The sequence below is a fragment of the Anguilla rostrata genome, chromosome 8, assembly GCF_018555375.3.
Source record: "Anguilla rostrata isolate EN2019 chromosome 8, ASM1855537v3, whole genome shotgun sequence".
Classification (NCBI taxonomy): Eukaryota; Metazoa; Chordata; class Actinopteri; order Anguilliformes; family Anguillidae; genus Anguilla; species Anguilla rostrata.
The window spans coordinates 5,300,746-5,315,955 of record NC_057940.1 but is presented as its reverse complement, the minus strand read 5'-3'; the positions used below and the strand labels follow the sequence as shown (position 1 = coordinate 5,315,955).

The window sequence follows — 15,210 nt, the reverse complement described above, 5'->3', positions numbered from 1 at the left end:
TACATCATACACTTGCTAACACACACACACACACACACACACACCACACACTCACACGCAAACATACACACACTACTCACTCTCTCTTTCTCTCTCTCTCTCTCTCACAGAGTTTCCTGGTGGTTCTGTGCATTCCCGTACAGCCTCCTGATCTTCGTCTACGACGAGATTCGTAAATTCATCCTGCGTCGTGATCCCGGAGGTGAGTCATTGATGTGATGACCGCACGGTCAGATATGTAAACGGTCTGTCAGAGTAAAACATTCAAATGTTCAAATAGTTTAAATGTTCAAATAATTTGGGAACTGTGTCACTGTTGCATATCAAGATATTTTTTCTTCTCTTGTTTCTGCAGGTTGGGTGGAGAGAGAGTCCTACTATTAGCTGATGGGATGGCGAATGTGTGATTTTAGAGTTTTACTGCATGAAAATAAAAAATGTTCATCACAATTTAATAATATTTAAGGAGTATATATGAACTGGGGGATATTTCCCTGTGCTGTTTTTATTCCCTTCCGCCTAAGACTGTAACTGTTGGGTAGCACGGTGGTGCAGTGGATAGCACTGTCGCTTCACAGCAAGAAGGTCACGGGTTCGAATCCGGCCCCGGCCTTTCTGTGTGGAGCCTGCATGTTCTCCCCGTGTCCGTGTGGGTCTCCTCCGGGTACTCCGGTTTCCTCCCACATTCCAAAGACGTGCTGGTAGGCTAATTGGAGACTCTAAATTGCCCATAGGTACAAGTGTGTGAGTGAATGGTGTGTGTGCCCTGAGATGGATTGGCGACCTGTCCAGGGTGTATTCCTGCCCCTCTCGCCCACTGCAGACTGGAATAGGCTCCGGCACCCCCCACGAACCTGCCCAGGAACAAGTGGGTTAGATAATGAATGTATAGACTGCCACAGAGAATATCGCAGTTGCAGTGTGTCTGTGAAAATCAGTGGCTACTCTCATGTTGAACAGGATGTATGGAATGGACCCCCGTGTTGTGGCTGATGTAGAAAATGACAATGACAGAAACAAATTAAAGTTTAAACAATAAAACATGGAAGTGTTTTTTTTTTGGCTGGACCGCAACAGCGGGGCCCAGCCCTATGAACGGGAATGTCGGTGACTGACAGAGTGACTGAGTGATGAAGTTACGCCATTGGTCGGCCGAGTTATGAAGTTACACCATTGGTCGGCCGGGCCAGGTCCAGCCACATACTAGGTCTTGACCTGGTCTTGTTTGTTTTGGGTTTTTTTTTTCGTTCCTGGATGTAAGCTGCCTGTTAGACACAGGGAACGAACCCAAAGGAAAATCTCCAGCACGCAAGTGAGTGAAAATTTCCTGCGCACAAGTGGACCCCAGAGACGGTAGTAATCGCTGAAGTGTTCGAACGAGGGCCATTTCAGCCGGCAAGGAAGCTTCTGGCGGATGCCGCACAGTTAGCGTAATTAACCGTCTCCGTCGCTCTGAAGTTCGGCCCCGCGGGCACCACTGTGCAGGCTGTGATTTGTCGTTCCAACCACAATTGCGATCCCGGAATTTTAACGACCCGTTAATTTTTCTTAATTGCTCTGTTCGTGTTTTGAGGGACCGCTAACCTTCTTAAGCCACATTATGTGAGAAATAGCCATGCGTGCCATGAACAATAAAAGGCGATATTCATATGGTAATTATTGTACAATGTTACAAATGATTACACAAAAAAGGAGATTTTTTAAACCTATTGAATTAAAGACTATGCAAAAAGCTCATGTAGGTATATGGCCACTGAAACTAAATATTTGGTATACAATGAAGAATTCAAAGACAAAGAAGTCAAAAAAGAAAATAAATTGTGTTTACAGTTAAGGTGGAAATGACAATCCCAGACCCTGTGTGGCCAATTTCAGATATAAGGCTGCAGAGAACTGTCAAACCAGCTACAGGTTACAGCGCACAAATACTGAATATGATAGGTGTGTACCATTCCATAAAGGCAAAATATATCTGGCTTTTTCACTTAGCCTGAGATTTTTACATTAGTGTTTGCATAACTTGTCTGATAGAGATCTACATAGATCTAGGAAGCAAAATTATTATAACATAATTCACTTTATCTCATGAAGATACACTATATATCAAGATGCTCTTTTTTCACTCCCATGCTATACTTACGAGCCTTAAGAACAAAACTTCTTGAATGAGCATTTGAACTGACTTCCTAGAATAGTATAAAGGTCTAAATGTCACACATTTGTCTGTTTATAAGTAAAATATAAACATATTAGGAAATCTGTACTGCTCAAGTTGTCTCCCAACGTCTAAACTCCACGAGACAGCAGATAGAAAAGTGCTGTTTGTTTCTAATATTTACGGTAATACAGTCAGTACGGTACGCTGTCGTCGGAAGTAGTTTCGCTTAATGTCAGTTTATGTATCCGGACAACGTGCATGTTGAATAGTTTGCACAATAATTGTGCTTGGCCGTTTAAGTTTTCCGATTAAAAAAGACAGAACTTGTAAATACAGAGGTGTGTTTTTTTATCGTAGCTAAAATGAAGAATTGTGTCGCATTTCAAACACAGTTAGCCTCTATAATGGAAGTACTAGCCAAAGCAGCTGTGGCCGAAATAAGCAAACTTGTTGAAGATGGGTCCGTTGTGTTGCATCTGGAAGTATCCCGAAGCCATAAAGAAATTGACAGTCTGAGGAGGAAACTACAGCAGGTGGAGAGCGAGCTGAGGACGGCGCGAGAGGCGGCAGCCCGAGAGAGCCGCTCTATTGGGGTCCAGGTTGAGAACCTGTTCGGAGGAGCAGAAGGAGGTGTGCTTGCTTGCTGATGTTGTGGTAGACACGAAAACAACAAAATGTTTTTTGCTTGAAAGACAGTCATTGTGCATGTATCCTTGTGCTTTGTGCATTTGATATGAAAATTTTAATTAGCCTCCTTGGCTAATTTTGCATAAGTGTTGTTAGTGTGCACTACGCTTGTCAAATAAACTAATTAAATTATGATAGCCGTAGGTATTCATAGATATTAGCTACAGTTAGTGTTGTGTTGGGCTGGCACCAAATCGTTATCGGCTCTCTCTCTTAGTGTGGAAAAGCAAGGTCCAACTGTATCTACCACCTTCAAATGGTATGGAATAGAACCATTGTTTTTATGCCTTCGCGACGGCACAGCCGTGGCCGGAGGCATTATGATTTCGGGTTGTCCGTCGGTCCATCCGTCCCAATTCTCGTGAACGCGATATCTCAGGAACTTGAGGGAATTTCTTCAAATTTGGCACTAACGTCCACTTGGACTCAATGATGAACTGATTAGATTTTGGTGGTCAAAGGTCAAGGTCACTGTGATCTCCCGTCCGTCCCATTCTCTCGTGAACGCGATATCTCAGGAACGCCTTGAGGGAATTTTTTCAAATTTGGCACAAACGTCCACTTGGACTCAAGGATGAACTGATTAGATTTTGGTGGTCAAAGGTCAAGGTCACTGTGATCTCGTGTCCGTCCCATTCTCTCTTGAACTTGATATCTCAGGAACGGCTTGAGGGAATTTTTTCAAATTTGGCACAAACGTCCACTTGGACTCAAGGATGAACTGATTAGAAATGCCTGATTCAGCTAATTAACTAATGATGGTCTTTAATCGAGACCGGAGAAAGGAGAATTGCGTGTCATAGTGCTGGGCTAAAACAATAACCTGCACCCACGCCATCCCTTTTTGGATAAGATTGCACACCCCTGATTTAGACTCTCTGATGTTTCCTTGTCATGTTGCCCAGTGTTTATTTTAAAAGAACGATGGTGATGTTTATTCCAATGTTTCCCACAGGAGCTCTTGAGGGTGATGCTGATGCTGGAGAGAGACCTCCCATTGACCAACGGCTCAAGGAGGAAGAATGTAATGCACAGACACACAACACAAAGCCTGGCTTTGGATTCACGGTGAAGGCAGAGCAAGAGGAAGAGCATGTAGCCCAGAGACTCAATCAGACAGGATGTGAACACAGTGCAGGAAGACTCAGCAGTCTGGGCTCTGAGTATGTAATGTATGAGAGAGACAGTCAGGTGTGGACTTCCTTTAAAAAAGGGGACAGTGACATAGAGACTGATGATCCAGTTTGTTCTGACACTACAGAACAGTGCTCACAGAGTCTGTTAGCACACTCACCACTACAGCATGCTCCTGCCACCATGGAAGGCTCTGGAAGCACACTATCCTCCTTGGGGAAAGATGTTCATGCTGTTCATGGTGTTCTTGTGAAGGAGGAAACAGGTGGGCAGTGTTCATACAGTGAAGCGAACATATCTGAGATGGGTGGCACACAGCATACAGAGTACAGACAGCCTCCGCTCTCGATGAATGATCATCTAACCTCACAGCTCTGGCAACCGCAGCAGCAGCCCTTAGACGAGCAAATAGGAATTACTGAGAACATCACAGATCCAGTCTCAAACATTAGCCAAAAGACCAGAATCCACTGGAGAACTGGCATAGGGGAGAAACCTCACAGCTGCTCACATTGCAAGAAGAGTTTTGATCGCTTTATTGACCTGAAGAGACATCAGCGAATCCACACAGGAGAGAAACCGTTCAGCTGTGGACAGTGTGGAAAACATTTCAGTCTGAGGTGTAACCTCATCACACATGAGAGGGTTCACAGCGGGAATAAACCATTTGGTTGTGCTCAGTGTGGGAAGAGATTTGCTCAGAGAGCTCACCTTAGAACACACTACAGAATTCATACAGGCGAGAAACCATATCACTGCGCCCAGTGTGGGAAGAATTTCACTCAGCTGAGTGGTCTTAAAACCCACCAGAAAGTTCACAATAGAAATGAGCTGCTAGAATTTGGAATTAATTGTATGTGATTATGCTTATGCTTATGATTATGCTTATGTGATTAAGTTTGAAGGAAATACAGTTTATAGTCACTGTATTGAAAGGCTGCCAGCTGAATGACTGTCTTTGGGCAGCACTTGCTTATAAGGACTGGATCCTTGTCCGTAGAGCTCATCGCTGTAATGAGGGTTAGTACTTTACCCACAGTCACATGAGGGCTAGTGCTAGTACTTTAGCTGCACTCACACCAATGGCTAGTGCTAGTACATTAGCCACACTCACACAAAGGGCTAGTGCTAGTACGTTAGCCGCACTCACATGAGGGCTAGTTCTAGCACATTAGCCACACTCACACCGAGGGCTAGTGCTAGTACATTAGCCACACTGACATGAAAGCTATTTCGAGTTAATCTAGTACATTAGCCACACTCGCACAAGGGCTAGTGCTAGTACATTAGCCAAACTCACACGCAAGCTAGTGCTAGCACATTAGCCACACTTACATGAGGGCTAGTGCTAGTCATTTTGCCACACTCACACAAGAGCTTGTGCTAGTAAATTAGCCACACTCACACAAGGGCTAGTGCTAGTACATTAGCCACACTCACACAAGGGCTAGTGCTAGTACATTAGCCACACTCACATGCAAGCTAGTGCTAGTACATTAGCCAAACTCACACAAGCTAGTGCTAGCACATTAGCCACACTCACACATGAAGCTAGGACCTTAACCACACTCGCCGTTCTGGGCACCTGGCATATGGCAGAACCCTTGGCTCTGGCACATAATACAATTTTATTTCAAACTGCATCTGGCTTGTTTTTTTTGGCCTGTCCTTATACATGATGGTGTGGGTCATTGTGTGGGAGAACAGAATGCTAAATGGATATTTGCTCATAAATAAATGGTCAAAATGACAAATCTGTTTTGTATTGCTTGGCTGTACCAAAAACCAGCAAACTCAGGGGTCCCCCAGGACTGAACCACTGAATTAGATAATTCAGTGTGAAATGAGGGACATCACATCCAGGGTCTGCCAGCCACTCTGCCATCTCCAGGTACCATGCAGGTATGAAGAAAGTGCCTAGTGCACCTGTTAATTAATGAATAAAGTTTGATATGACATTAAGGCCCTGCCCAACAAACAAAAAAATAACTTATTTTTTCTAAATCCCAGACCCTGTGCGGCCAACTCCAGAAAAAGAACAGGCTGGGCCTACAGAGAGCAGTAGAAACCAGCTACAGGTTACAGCAAACAAATACTGAATATGATCGGTGTATATCGTTCCATAATTGTAGAACACTTCTGGCTTTCTCGCCTAGTTGGCCTGAGATTTTTATATCAGTGTTTGCATAGCCTGTCTGATAGAGAGCTACATAGATCTATTTGGCTTGCTACCAGAACTGTTTCATAGATCTGCAGATCTATGAAACAAAAGGAAGCAAAATTAGTATGACAATATTCACTTCACCTCAGGAAGATATTTATCAAGGTGCTCTTTTTTCACTCCCCTGCTACACTTATGAGCCTCAAGAACAAAACTTCTTGAATGAGCATTTGAACTGACTTCCTAGAATAGTATAAAGGTCTAAATGTCATACATTTGTCTGTTTATAAGTAAAATATAAACATATTAGGAAATCTGTACTGCTCAAGTTGTCTCCCAACGCCTAAACTCCCAAGGGACAGCAGATAGAAAAGTGCGGTTTGTTTATAATATTTACGGTAATACAGTCAGTACGGTACTGTGCCCTCGGAAGTAGTGTCGCTTAATGTCAGTTTATGTATCCGGACAATATGGATGTTGAATAGTTTGCACAATACTTGTGCTTGGTCGTTTAAGTTTTCCGATTAAAAAAGACAGAACTTACATAAAGAGTTTTTTTATCGTAGCTAAAATGAAGAATTGTGTTGCCTTTCAAACACAGTTAGCGTCCATTATGGAAGTACTAGCCAAAGCGGCTGTGGCCGAAATAAGCAAACTTGTTGAAGATGGGTCCGTTGTGTTGCATCTGGAAGTATCCCGAAGCCATAAAGAAATTGACAGTCTGAGGAGGAAACTACAGCAGGTGGAGAGCGAGCTGAGGACGGCGCGAGAGGCGGCAGCGCGAGAGAGCCGCTCTATTGGGGTGCAGGTTGAGAACCTGTTCGGAGGAGCAGAAGGAGGTGCGTTTACTTGCTGATGTTGTGGTAGACACGAAAACAACAAAATGTTTTTTGCTTGAAAGGCAGTCATTGTGCATGTATTCTTGTACTTTGTGCATTTGATATGGAAAATAAAAATTATCCTGCTTGGCTAACTCTAGTACATTTGCATAAATGTTATTAGTGTGCAACTGTCCCTGCCAAACAAACAAATACATTTAATAAAATTATGACAGCTGTAGGTGTTCATAGATATTAGCCACAGTTAGTGTTTTGTTAGGCTGGCACCAAATCGTTTTCGGCTCTCTCTCTTAGTTTGGAAAAGCAAGGTCCAACGTTGTATCTACCACCTTCAAATGGTATGGAATAGAACCATTGTTTTTTTATCAATATGACACTTTAAACATCGAAGAGCCACACATTTCAGTTGAAGTCACGAAGCTGTCAGGTAAATAATATACACAAAGTGTTGCTTCCCGTACCTTTTACTTTATCAGACTGGAGATAACCAGAAGCAGGAGTACATGAACTAGGGCAGGGCACACATTCAAACTATGTAGACCAAAGGTGTCCAGTCTTAAGGGTCAGTGTGAGTGCAGGTTTTTGTTTTAGCGAAACACTACAAACGCCTGATTCAACTAATTAACTAATGATGGTCTTTAATCGAGACCGGAGAAAGGAGAATTGCGTGTCATAGTGCTGGGCTAAAACAATAACCTGCACCCACGCCAGCCCTTTTTGGATAAGATTGCACACCCCTGATCTAGACTCTCTGATGTTTCCTTGTCATGTTGCCCAGTGTTTATTTTAAAAGAACGATGGTGATGTTTATTCCAATGTTTCCCACAGGAGCTCTTGAGGGTGGTGCTGATGCTGGAGAGAGACCTCCCGTTGACCAACGGCTCAAGGAGAAAAAGTGTAATGCACAGACACACAACACAAAGCCTGGCTTTGGATTTATGGTTAAGGCAGAGCAAGAGGAAGAGCATGAGATAGCCCAGAGACTCAATAAGACAGGATGTGAACACAGTGCAGGAAGACTCAGCAGTCTGGGCTCTGAGTATGTAATGTATGAGAGAGACAATCAGATGTGGACTTCCTTTACTCAAGGGGACAGTGACATAGACAGTGATGATCCAGTTTGTTCTGACACTACAGAACAGTGCTCACAGAGTCTGTTAGCACACTCACCACTACAGCATGTTCCTGCCACCATGGAAGTCTCTGGAAGCACACTATCCTCCTTGGGGAAAGATGTTCATGCTGTAGATGGTGTTCTTGTGAAAGAGGAAGCAGGTGGGCAGTGTTCATACAGTGAAGAGAACATATCTGAGATGGGTGGCACACAGCAGACAGAGTACAGACAGCCTCCACTCTCGATGAATGATCATCTAACCTCACAGCTCTGGCAACCGCTGCAGCAGCCATTAGACTGGCAAATAGGAATTACTGAGAACATCACAGATCCAGTTTCAAACTGCAGTAGAAAGACAAGAATCCACTGGAGAACTGGCATAGGGGAGAGACCTTACAGTTGCACACAGTGTAAGAAGAGTTTTGATCGTTTTATTGACTTAGAGAGACATCAGCGAATCCACACAGGAGAGAAACCGTTCAGCTGTGGACAGTGTGGAAAACGTTTCAGTCTGAGGTGTAACCTTATCACACATGAGAGGGTTCACAGTGGGAATAAACCATTTGGTTGTGTACAGTGCGGGAAGAGATTTGCTCAGGGATCTAACCTTAGAGCACACCACAGAATTCATACAGGCGAGAAACCATATCACTGTACCCAGTGTGGGAAGAATTTCACTCAGCTGAGTAGTCTTAAAACTCACCAGAAAGTTCACAGTAGAGATGAGCTGCTAGAGTTTGGAATTAATTGTATGTGATAATGCTTATGCTTATGTGATTAAGTTAAAAGGAAATGCATTTTATAGTCATCTTAAAACAAATATTGAAAGTCTGCCCACTGAATGACTTTCTTTAGGCAGAACTTGCATATAAGGACTGGATCGTTGTCCACAGAGCTCATCACTGTGATGAGGGTCACTTTAGCCGCACTCACACAAGGGCTAGTGCTAGCACATTAGCCACACTCACACAAGGCCTAGTGCTAATACTTGACCCACACTCACACAAGGGCTAGTGCTAGTACATTAGCCGCACTCACATGTGAGCTAGTGCTAGCATATTAGCCACACTCACACAAGGCCTAGTGCTAGTACATTAGCCACACTCACGCATGTGGCTAGGACCTTAACCACACTCGCCTTACTAATGGCCTGGTTCTGGGCAGCTGGCTCTTGCGCATAATACAGTTTTATGACAAACTGCATCTGGCTTGTTCTTTTTTTTTTTTTTTGGCCAGTTCTTGTACATGATGGTGTGGGCCATTGTGTGGGAGAACAATATGCTAAAAGGATATTTTCTCATAAATAAATGGTCATAATGAAAAATCTGTTTTGTATTGCTTATTTATTTATTTATTTACTTTTTTTTTACTGTGGTGTGTTTACAATTAAATGATATTATTTTGCATACACACTGTGTAAAGCTTGGGAGTCATTCCAGTGGAGAATGCCAGTGAATCAGCTCCTTATGGTTAATTTCAACATTAATTCTATAGATGTTCTTGACAGATGATTTTACCAATGAACAATAAATGGTTCATAGTAACACATGAACATTGCTAACCATTATAATCAGTTGAGCTAACCAACATGCTGACTAAATCTATCCACACAATGCCACACAACATAATCAATACACTGAGGGAATGGTAAGTTGATATTTTCTTAGATACAATAGTCAATAGATACATTTGTTTTTCAACCTGTTTATCTTTAGAGTAGGATAACTGGACTGATCATGCAGCATTGGTAGCATCATATCATTAAGCTTCCAGCATGTCCATAACCCTAAATTGTTTTAAGACCCTGTGCAATAAAGATGTTTAATAGTTATATGAAAAATAAAATAAACACTATGATATTAAGCAATTGTGTTTCTGTTGACAGTTTATTTATTTTCATATTGAAAGAAAAGAAAGTTATACTTCCCACTACTGGCAGATGTGCTATTGATTTTTGAGGACCTTGTTTATGATATCATAAACAAGGTAATGTATGTTAAATATTTTTTCAGAGGTTATGGAAAACTGATAGTACTGACCGCACCTATTGGGAATGTATGGGCACCATGGCTTGTATAACTGGTTGTGTAGGCCTGTAATAATTTAAGACTAATGTGAAAGTAGAATACGGATGCAATGTAAATGCCATGTAAAAGTTTTGGAATTCGCTCTGGATAAGTGCGTCTGCTAAATGCCTGTAATGTAATGTACAGGCTGTAATTTGCAGTGTCAGTACAAGGTGTGCACGGACAATTACCAAGTTTCCAGAAGATATAGCATGACTTATCGGAGGAAATTAAACGAGATAGCTGTTGCAGGTAGATGTGACGAACAAGGTCTTCACGGACCAGCAATGAGTAGTTCAAGAACGTTTTTTTTATCTGGCACTTTTACTAATTGGGTTAGTGGATCTACGTTAAACAATTTGGCTGCGGGTAAGAGGGTCAGCTAAATGAATGAAATAATGTAATGTAAAAAATCACTCACAGAAAATCTCAACAAAATGAATTGATTTTCTAGTATTTATTTTATTAGATTATTTGTAATATTACTTTAAAATAATTGCTTTGTCCTCTCCACTCCAGTACAGTAGGTGGCAGTAGGCGCGTTTTCCCTAGTATTTCCTAGGGATCTCTACCAGTGAAGTAAAATGTAGTTAGAAGGGTCGACAAAATGGCGTTACTTCTAAGGTCAGTAAAAATATATTTACCACTCTGTGAATACAATATGTCAATATAACATGGCAACACGAATGTGTCAAAGTACGTTTTGTTGTTTGATAATTCGGCATAGACTGGTTATCGGTTGGAGAATGAGCTGTTTTTGGGGAATCTCTGGAAACTCCAGTTTGTAGTCCGTAGTCCTGATTATGGGTTGCTTGTCAGCTAAACTAGCTATAGATAGATCTGGCGTAATATCTGTGGCATTCCTCTGTTAGTCTAGCTACATTACTTCAGTAGCTAACATAAGTAGCAATCTAACGTTAGGATAGTGTATTAGGAGAAACGCTGAATTGTTCGCTTTCTAATGTTCACACTTTGAGAATGCCAGAGAAGTAGAGTAACATCACTGAGAAGCTGAGCAACCATTGTGTTGTTCATTGCAATTACATTGTTCAAGTTCAATAACAAAATAAAATTAGTCTAAGTTAGCTACCTGGCTAGCGTTCTCATGCTGTTAACGGTGGGACGACGTAGACGGCAGTGTGTCCACGTGACCTCGACGATACATTTGTAACAGGAAACGTAGTTTGTTGACTGTTTTTTAGATCACATTCACAGCATTGGTGACCAAACTAAGAAGTGCTAGCGACAACCACTTTTACTACTAGGCTACTAGTGCACGTAACGTCTCCTGTTTTCGTATCGTCTCTGGCTCTTTGTCTTATCTATTATGACAAGTCTGAGTTGTGTGCGGGCAGTTAACTCATCAGTTATGAGGGTCAACTGGTCGAAATTTCTCCTTGGGCTTTAGGCTTGATAATCTTTGACTTAGTTTAGACTTAATGTAGTATTGTATCCTAAAACTGGCATTAGCTGGTGTTTACTCTTGTATATAATATCCTTGTAAAATGGAAGTGGAGTTAATTGGAGATTTTTTCATACATATTATTTAATAAAGAACATAGTATGTGATAAATAATCATGCAAGACTAAAAATTACATCATTTACATACATTTGGTTAGTCTTGAGATCTCTAACAAATGTTGTGCAGGCAGTAACTTGATAGAATGGAAAATTTAATCCTCTCTTATCCTCAGAACATTGGCTCGGAGGGGTGTCTGTACGCCCTGCCCACGATTTTGCCTCTACAGACAGTGAGTACCCGTTACAGTGCATCTACTGACACACAGTACCCATTACACTGCATCTATTGACACTGAGTACCCATTACACTGCATCTACTGACATGTAGTACCCATTACACTATATCTAAAGACAGTGAATACAGATTACACTGCCATTGCAGACAGTGAGTACATATTGCACTGCATCTACTGACAGTGACTACCCATTACACTGCATCTACTGACATCGTGTAACCATCACACGATATGTAGATACAGTGAGTACTCACTGCCACTGGCCATGGTCTCACTGCCACTGCAGACAGTGATTCCATATTACACTGCATCTACTGACAGTGAGTCCCCATTACACTGCATCTACTGACATGTAGTACCCATTACACCATGTCTAGAGATGGTGAATACAGATTACACTGAATCTACTGACAGTGAGTACAGATTACACTGCATCCACTGACAGTGAGTACAGATTACACTGCATCTATTGCCACTGAGTACCCATTACACTATATCTACAGACAGTGAGCACAGATTACACTGCCACTGCAGACAGTGAGTCCATATTGCATTGCATCTACTGACAGTACCCGTTACACTATATCTGTACTGAATGCACATTATACTGCGTCCACTGAAAGTGCATGCTAATTTTGTATTCGTCTTGAAGGTTCACTTTTCTCTGTTTCACAGTGCGGTTCCCATGGGTTCCTCTGCAAAAGAGGAAATGGATAAATTTTGGGCCAAAAATACTCGACTGAACCGACCGATGTCGCCTCACATTACAATCTACAGGTCAGAGCTCACCTGTGTGTGTGTGTGTGTGTGTGTGTGTGTTCACTGTTTGCACCTGTGTCTGTCTGTGTGTGTGTGTGTTAACTGTTTGCACCTGTGTGTGTTAACTATGTGCAAATGTGTGTGTGTGTGTGTGTGTGTGTGTGTGTACCATTTCCATTGCAGTTGCATTTTCATCAAGAGCAGTACAGGGCTCGCAGTGGCAGAAATTTCCCCACAGTCGCTGTCGGTATTTTGGATGCGAAGAATTTAAAGCCGTGTTACTCAGATTAATGAGAATGTAAAAGACCCAGAAGCGCTCTGTTGCAGCCGGCCCCCTCAAGTCTGCACTCAGTTCTGCTTTACCAGTGTTGTGAGGACATCTCTGCTTCTTCTGCAGGTGGTCCATCCCCATGATGATCTCCATCACGCACAGGGGAACGGGTGTGGGACTAAGTGGAGGTACGACAGCTTTTTACAGGCCGTTACCGCACAGCTGTGCACATTACAGACCATTACTGCACACCTGGGCACGTTACACACAGTACAGACCATCACTGCACACTTGGGCACATTACACACAGTACAGACCATCACTGCACACTTGGGCACATTAAACATATTACAGACCAGTACTGCATTCCCGTAAACACATCACACATAGAGCATTACTGGACACCTGTACAAAAACATTACATACCATTGCATTTGACTGCATCCCCCTCTGTCCCTTCTCTCTCTCAGGTATTTCTCTGTTCGCTCTTGCTGCGTTGGTGTTGCCGGGAGACTACACCTCTCACCTGGAGCTGATCCATTCCCTGTCTCTGGGCCCTGCCCTCATCACCGGCGCCAAGTTTATCCTGGCGTTCCCTGTGATGTTCCACACCTGCAACGGCATCCGTCACCTGGTGGGTTATGCGCGCACCTGCCTGTACCTTCTCACCCAGCGCCGTACCTGTGTGCATGTGCGGCGAACGTACACCTGCACCTACCACCCGACATACACCTGGCACCTCCCACCCGACATACACCTGGCACCTCCCACCCAGCAGGAGCACACCTGTTGACTCTGGTTTCTGAACCGAATGTCTTTTTCGCTTCACTGTACTTGTGCTTCTTCTAACTAGCTCGCTAGTTACCAACGCTCTGCTGAAACCCGATCCCAGCCCCCACAGGCTCTGTAGCCACACCCACCCCTCCCCACACATAAAAAAAGAGCGCCACGCCCAGAAACATGCCAAACAAACCTTAGAAGCAGACACACGGGCAGAGGAGCGCAGATTCGGCAAACGTGCACAGAGACAGACAGAGATTGTCAGCGCACCATAGATATGACCGAGCATGGTTATTTTTATGTTTACACGGTAAAAACCCTGCACTGCAAGCCTTTTTAAATATGTTATTTTAACATTACATTGCATTTATTTAGCAGACGCTTTTATCCAAAGCAACGTACAAAAAGTGCATTTCATGGTCATAGACAACTACTAAACACACTTTTAACACATCTCTCTTCTCCCTTTTTTTGTGTACCTGCCAGGTGTGGGACATTGGGAAGGGCTTTAAGATCCCGGAGGTGTATCGCTCTGGCTACACGGTGATGGGCCTGTCGCTGATCTTCTCAGCGCTGCTCGCTGCTCTCTGAGCTGCAGGAAGAGCAGCGGAAAAATACTCGCTTTTATTCGTGTGTGGAAAAACCGGTCTGTCTGCGCTTTACGTGTTCATAAATAAAGTATCCGTACTACACTATATCTACCATATTTATTGGTGCTTTCAAGGTTTTGTTGAAGTAAAATTTGGGTTATACTTTTTTTTGTAGGGCTGGACCGCAACAGCGGGGCCAGCCCTACAAACGCAAACGAATGTCTGTGACTGAGTGAGTGAGTGACTGAGTGAGTGATGAAGTTACACCATTGGTCGGCCGAGTTATGAAGTTACACCATTGGTCGGCCAGATCACGTGTGTTAGATCCAGCCATATACTAGGTTTTGACCTGGTTTGTTATTTATTTATTTATTTTACTAACCAAAGGCTGAAGCCATGCCCACTTTCACATTATACTGATACTGATATACAGTATTCTTTTTTCCTTTTTCACAATTGTAGAATTTGTATTTCAATATTCTGAATTTATATCTGGGGGGGGCGGGGGTGCATGCATGCTGAGATAGGCTCCAGCACCTCCCGGTGACCCTGACCAGGATAAGCGGGTTAGAAAATGGATGGATGGATGAAATTATATCAGCGGTAGACAACAAGGGCCTGGCCTTAATGGCTTAATTCGCCCTAACATTTACACCATCTGACATTTTAGCTGCATTTCTTGATAGGCGCATGAATGACAGCCAAAGACTGTTTTTTGTGTCCCTGTATGAAACGTTTTACTGTGATCTAATCTGTGAGTGAGTCTGTGTTGGTGTGTACAGCCGGTTGGCTCAATTAGCCAGGCTAATCTGTAGAAATGAAAACCTACACCCACGCACTGGCCCTCCGGGACTGGAACTGCCCGCCCCGTGACTTAAATCGTGAACACGAAA

General features: G+C 43.0%; 2 protein-coding genes across 5 annotated transcripts; both read left to right on the top strand.

The window, feature by feature from the left end:
- The first annotated feature begins 2,345 nt into the window (after window positions 1–2,345).
- LOC135260643 (zinc finger protein 239-like) lies at window positions 2,346–9,417 on the top strand. 4 transcript variants are annotated; one of them, XR_010331705.1, is made up of 3 exons: window positions 4,836–5,881; window positions 5,990–6,979; window positions 7,808–7,946. XR_010331705.1 is itself a non-coding variant. In XM_064346062.1 (2 exons), exons 1-2 carry the CDS (start codon window positions 2,521–2,523, stop codon window positions 4,838–4,840), a joined length of 1,305 nt encoding a protein of 434 aa, XP_064202132.1. In that variant the 5' UTR covers window positions 2,346–2,520; the 3' UTR covers window positions 4,841–5,733. The 4 variants fall into 4 exon arrangements, 3 of the variants coding, with proteins under 3 accessions (XP_064202132.1, XP_064202131.1, XP_064202129.1); XM_064346062.1 differs by lacking the exons at window positions 5,990–6,979; window positions 7,808–7,946 and adding an exon at window positions 2,346–2,788 and having other exon boundaries at window positions 3,804–5,733; XM_064346061.1 differs by lacking the exons at window positions 5,990–6,979; window positions 7,808–7,946 and adding an exon at window positions 2,347–2,788 and having other exon boundaries at window positions 3,801–5,733.
- Window positions 9,418–10,657: 1,240 nt separating this feature from the next.
- sdhc (succinate dehydrogenase complex, subunit C, integral membrane protein) lies at window positions 10,658–14,422 on the top strand. The gene is made up of 6 exons (XM_064346067.1): window positions 10,658–10,783; window positions 11,855–11,911; window positions 12,593–12,694; window positions 13,074–13,135; window positions 13,418–13,581; window positions 14,214–14,422. Exons 1-6 carry the CDS (start codon window positions 10,767–10,769, stop codon window positions 14,316–14,318), a joined length of 507 nt encoding a protein of 168 aa, XP_064202137.1. The 5' UTR covers window positions 10,658–10,766; the 3' UTR covers window positions 14,319–14,422.
- Window positions 14,423–15,210: the final 788 nt, after the last annotated feature.

Bases quoted from the DNA above. Each gene is read 5' to 3' on its own strand.
- LOC135260643 (XM_064346059.1), top strand. From the start codon at position 2,521: ATGAAGAATTGTGTCGCATTTCAAACACAGTTAGCCTCTATAATGGAA. The intron at 2,789-7,807 runs GTGTGCTTGCTT...TGTTTCCCACAG, and splicing joins GTTCGGAGGAGCAGAAGGAG to GAGCTCTTGAGGGTGGTGCT.
- sdhc (XM_064346067.1), top strand. The intron at 13,136-13,417 runs GTACGACAGCTT...TCTCTCTCTCAG, and splicing joins GGGTGTGGGACTAAGTGGAG to GTATTTCTCTGTTCGCTCTT. The intron at 13,582-14,213 runs GTGGGTTATGCG...TGTACCTGCCAG, and splicing joins GCAACGGCATCCGTCACCTG to GTGTGGGACATTGGGAAGGG.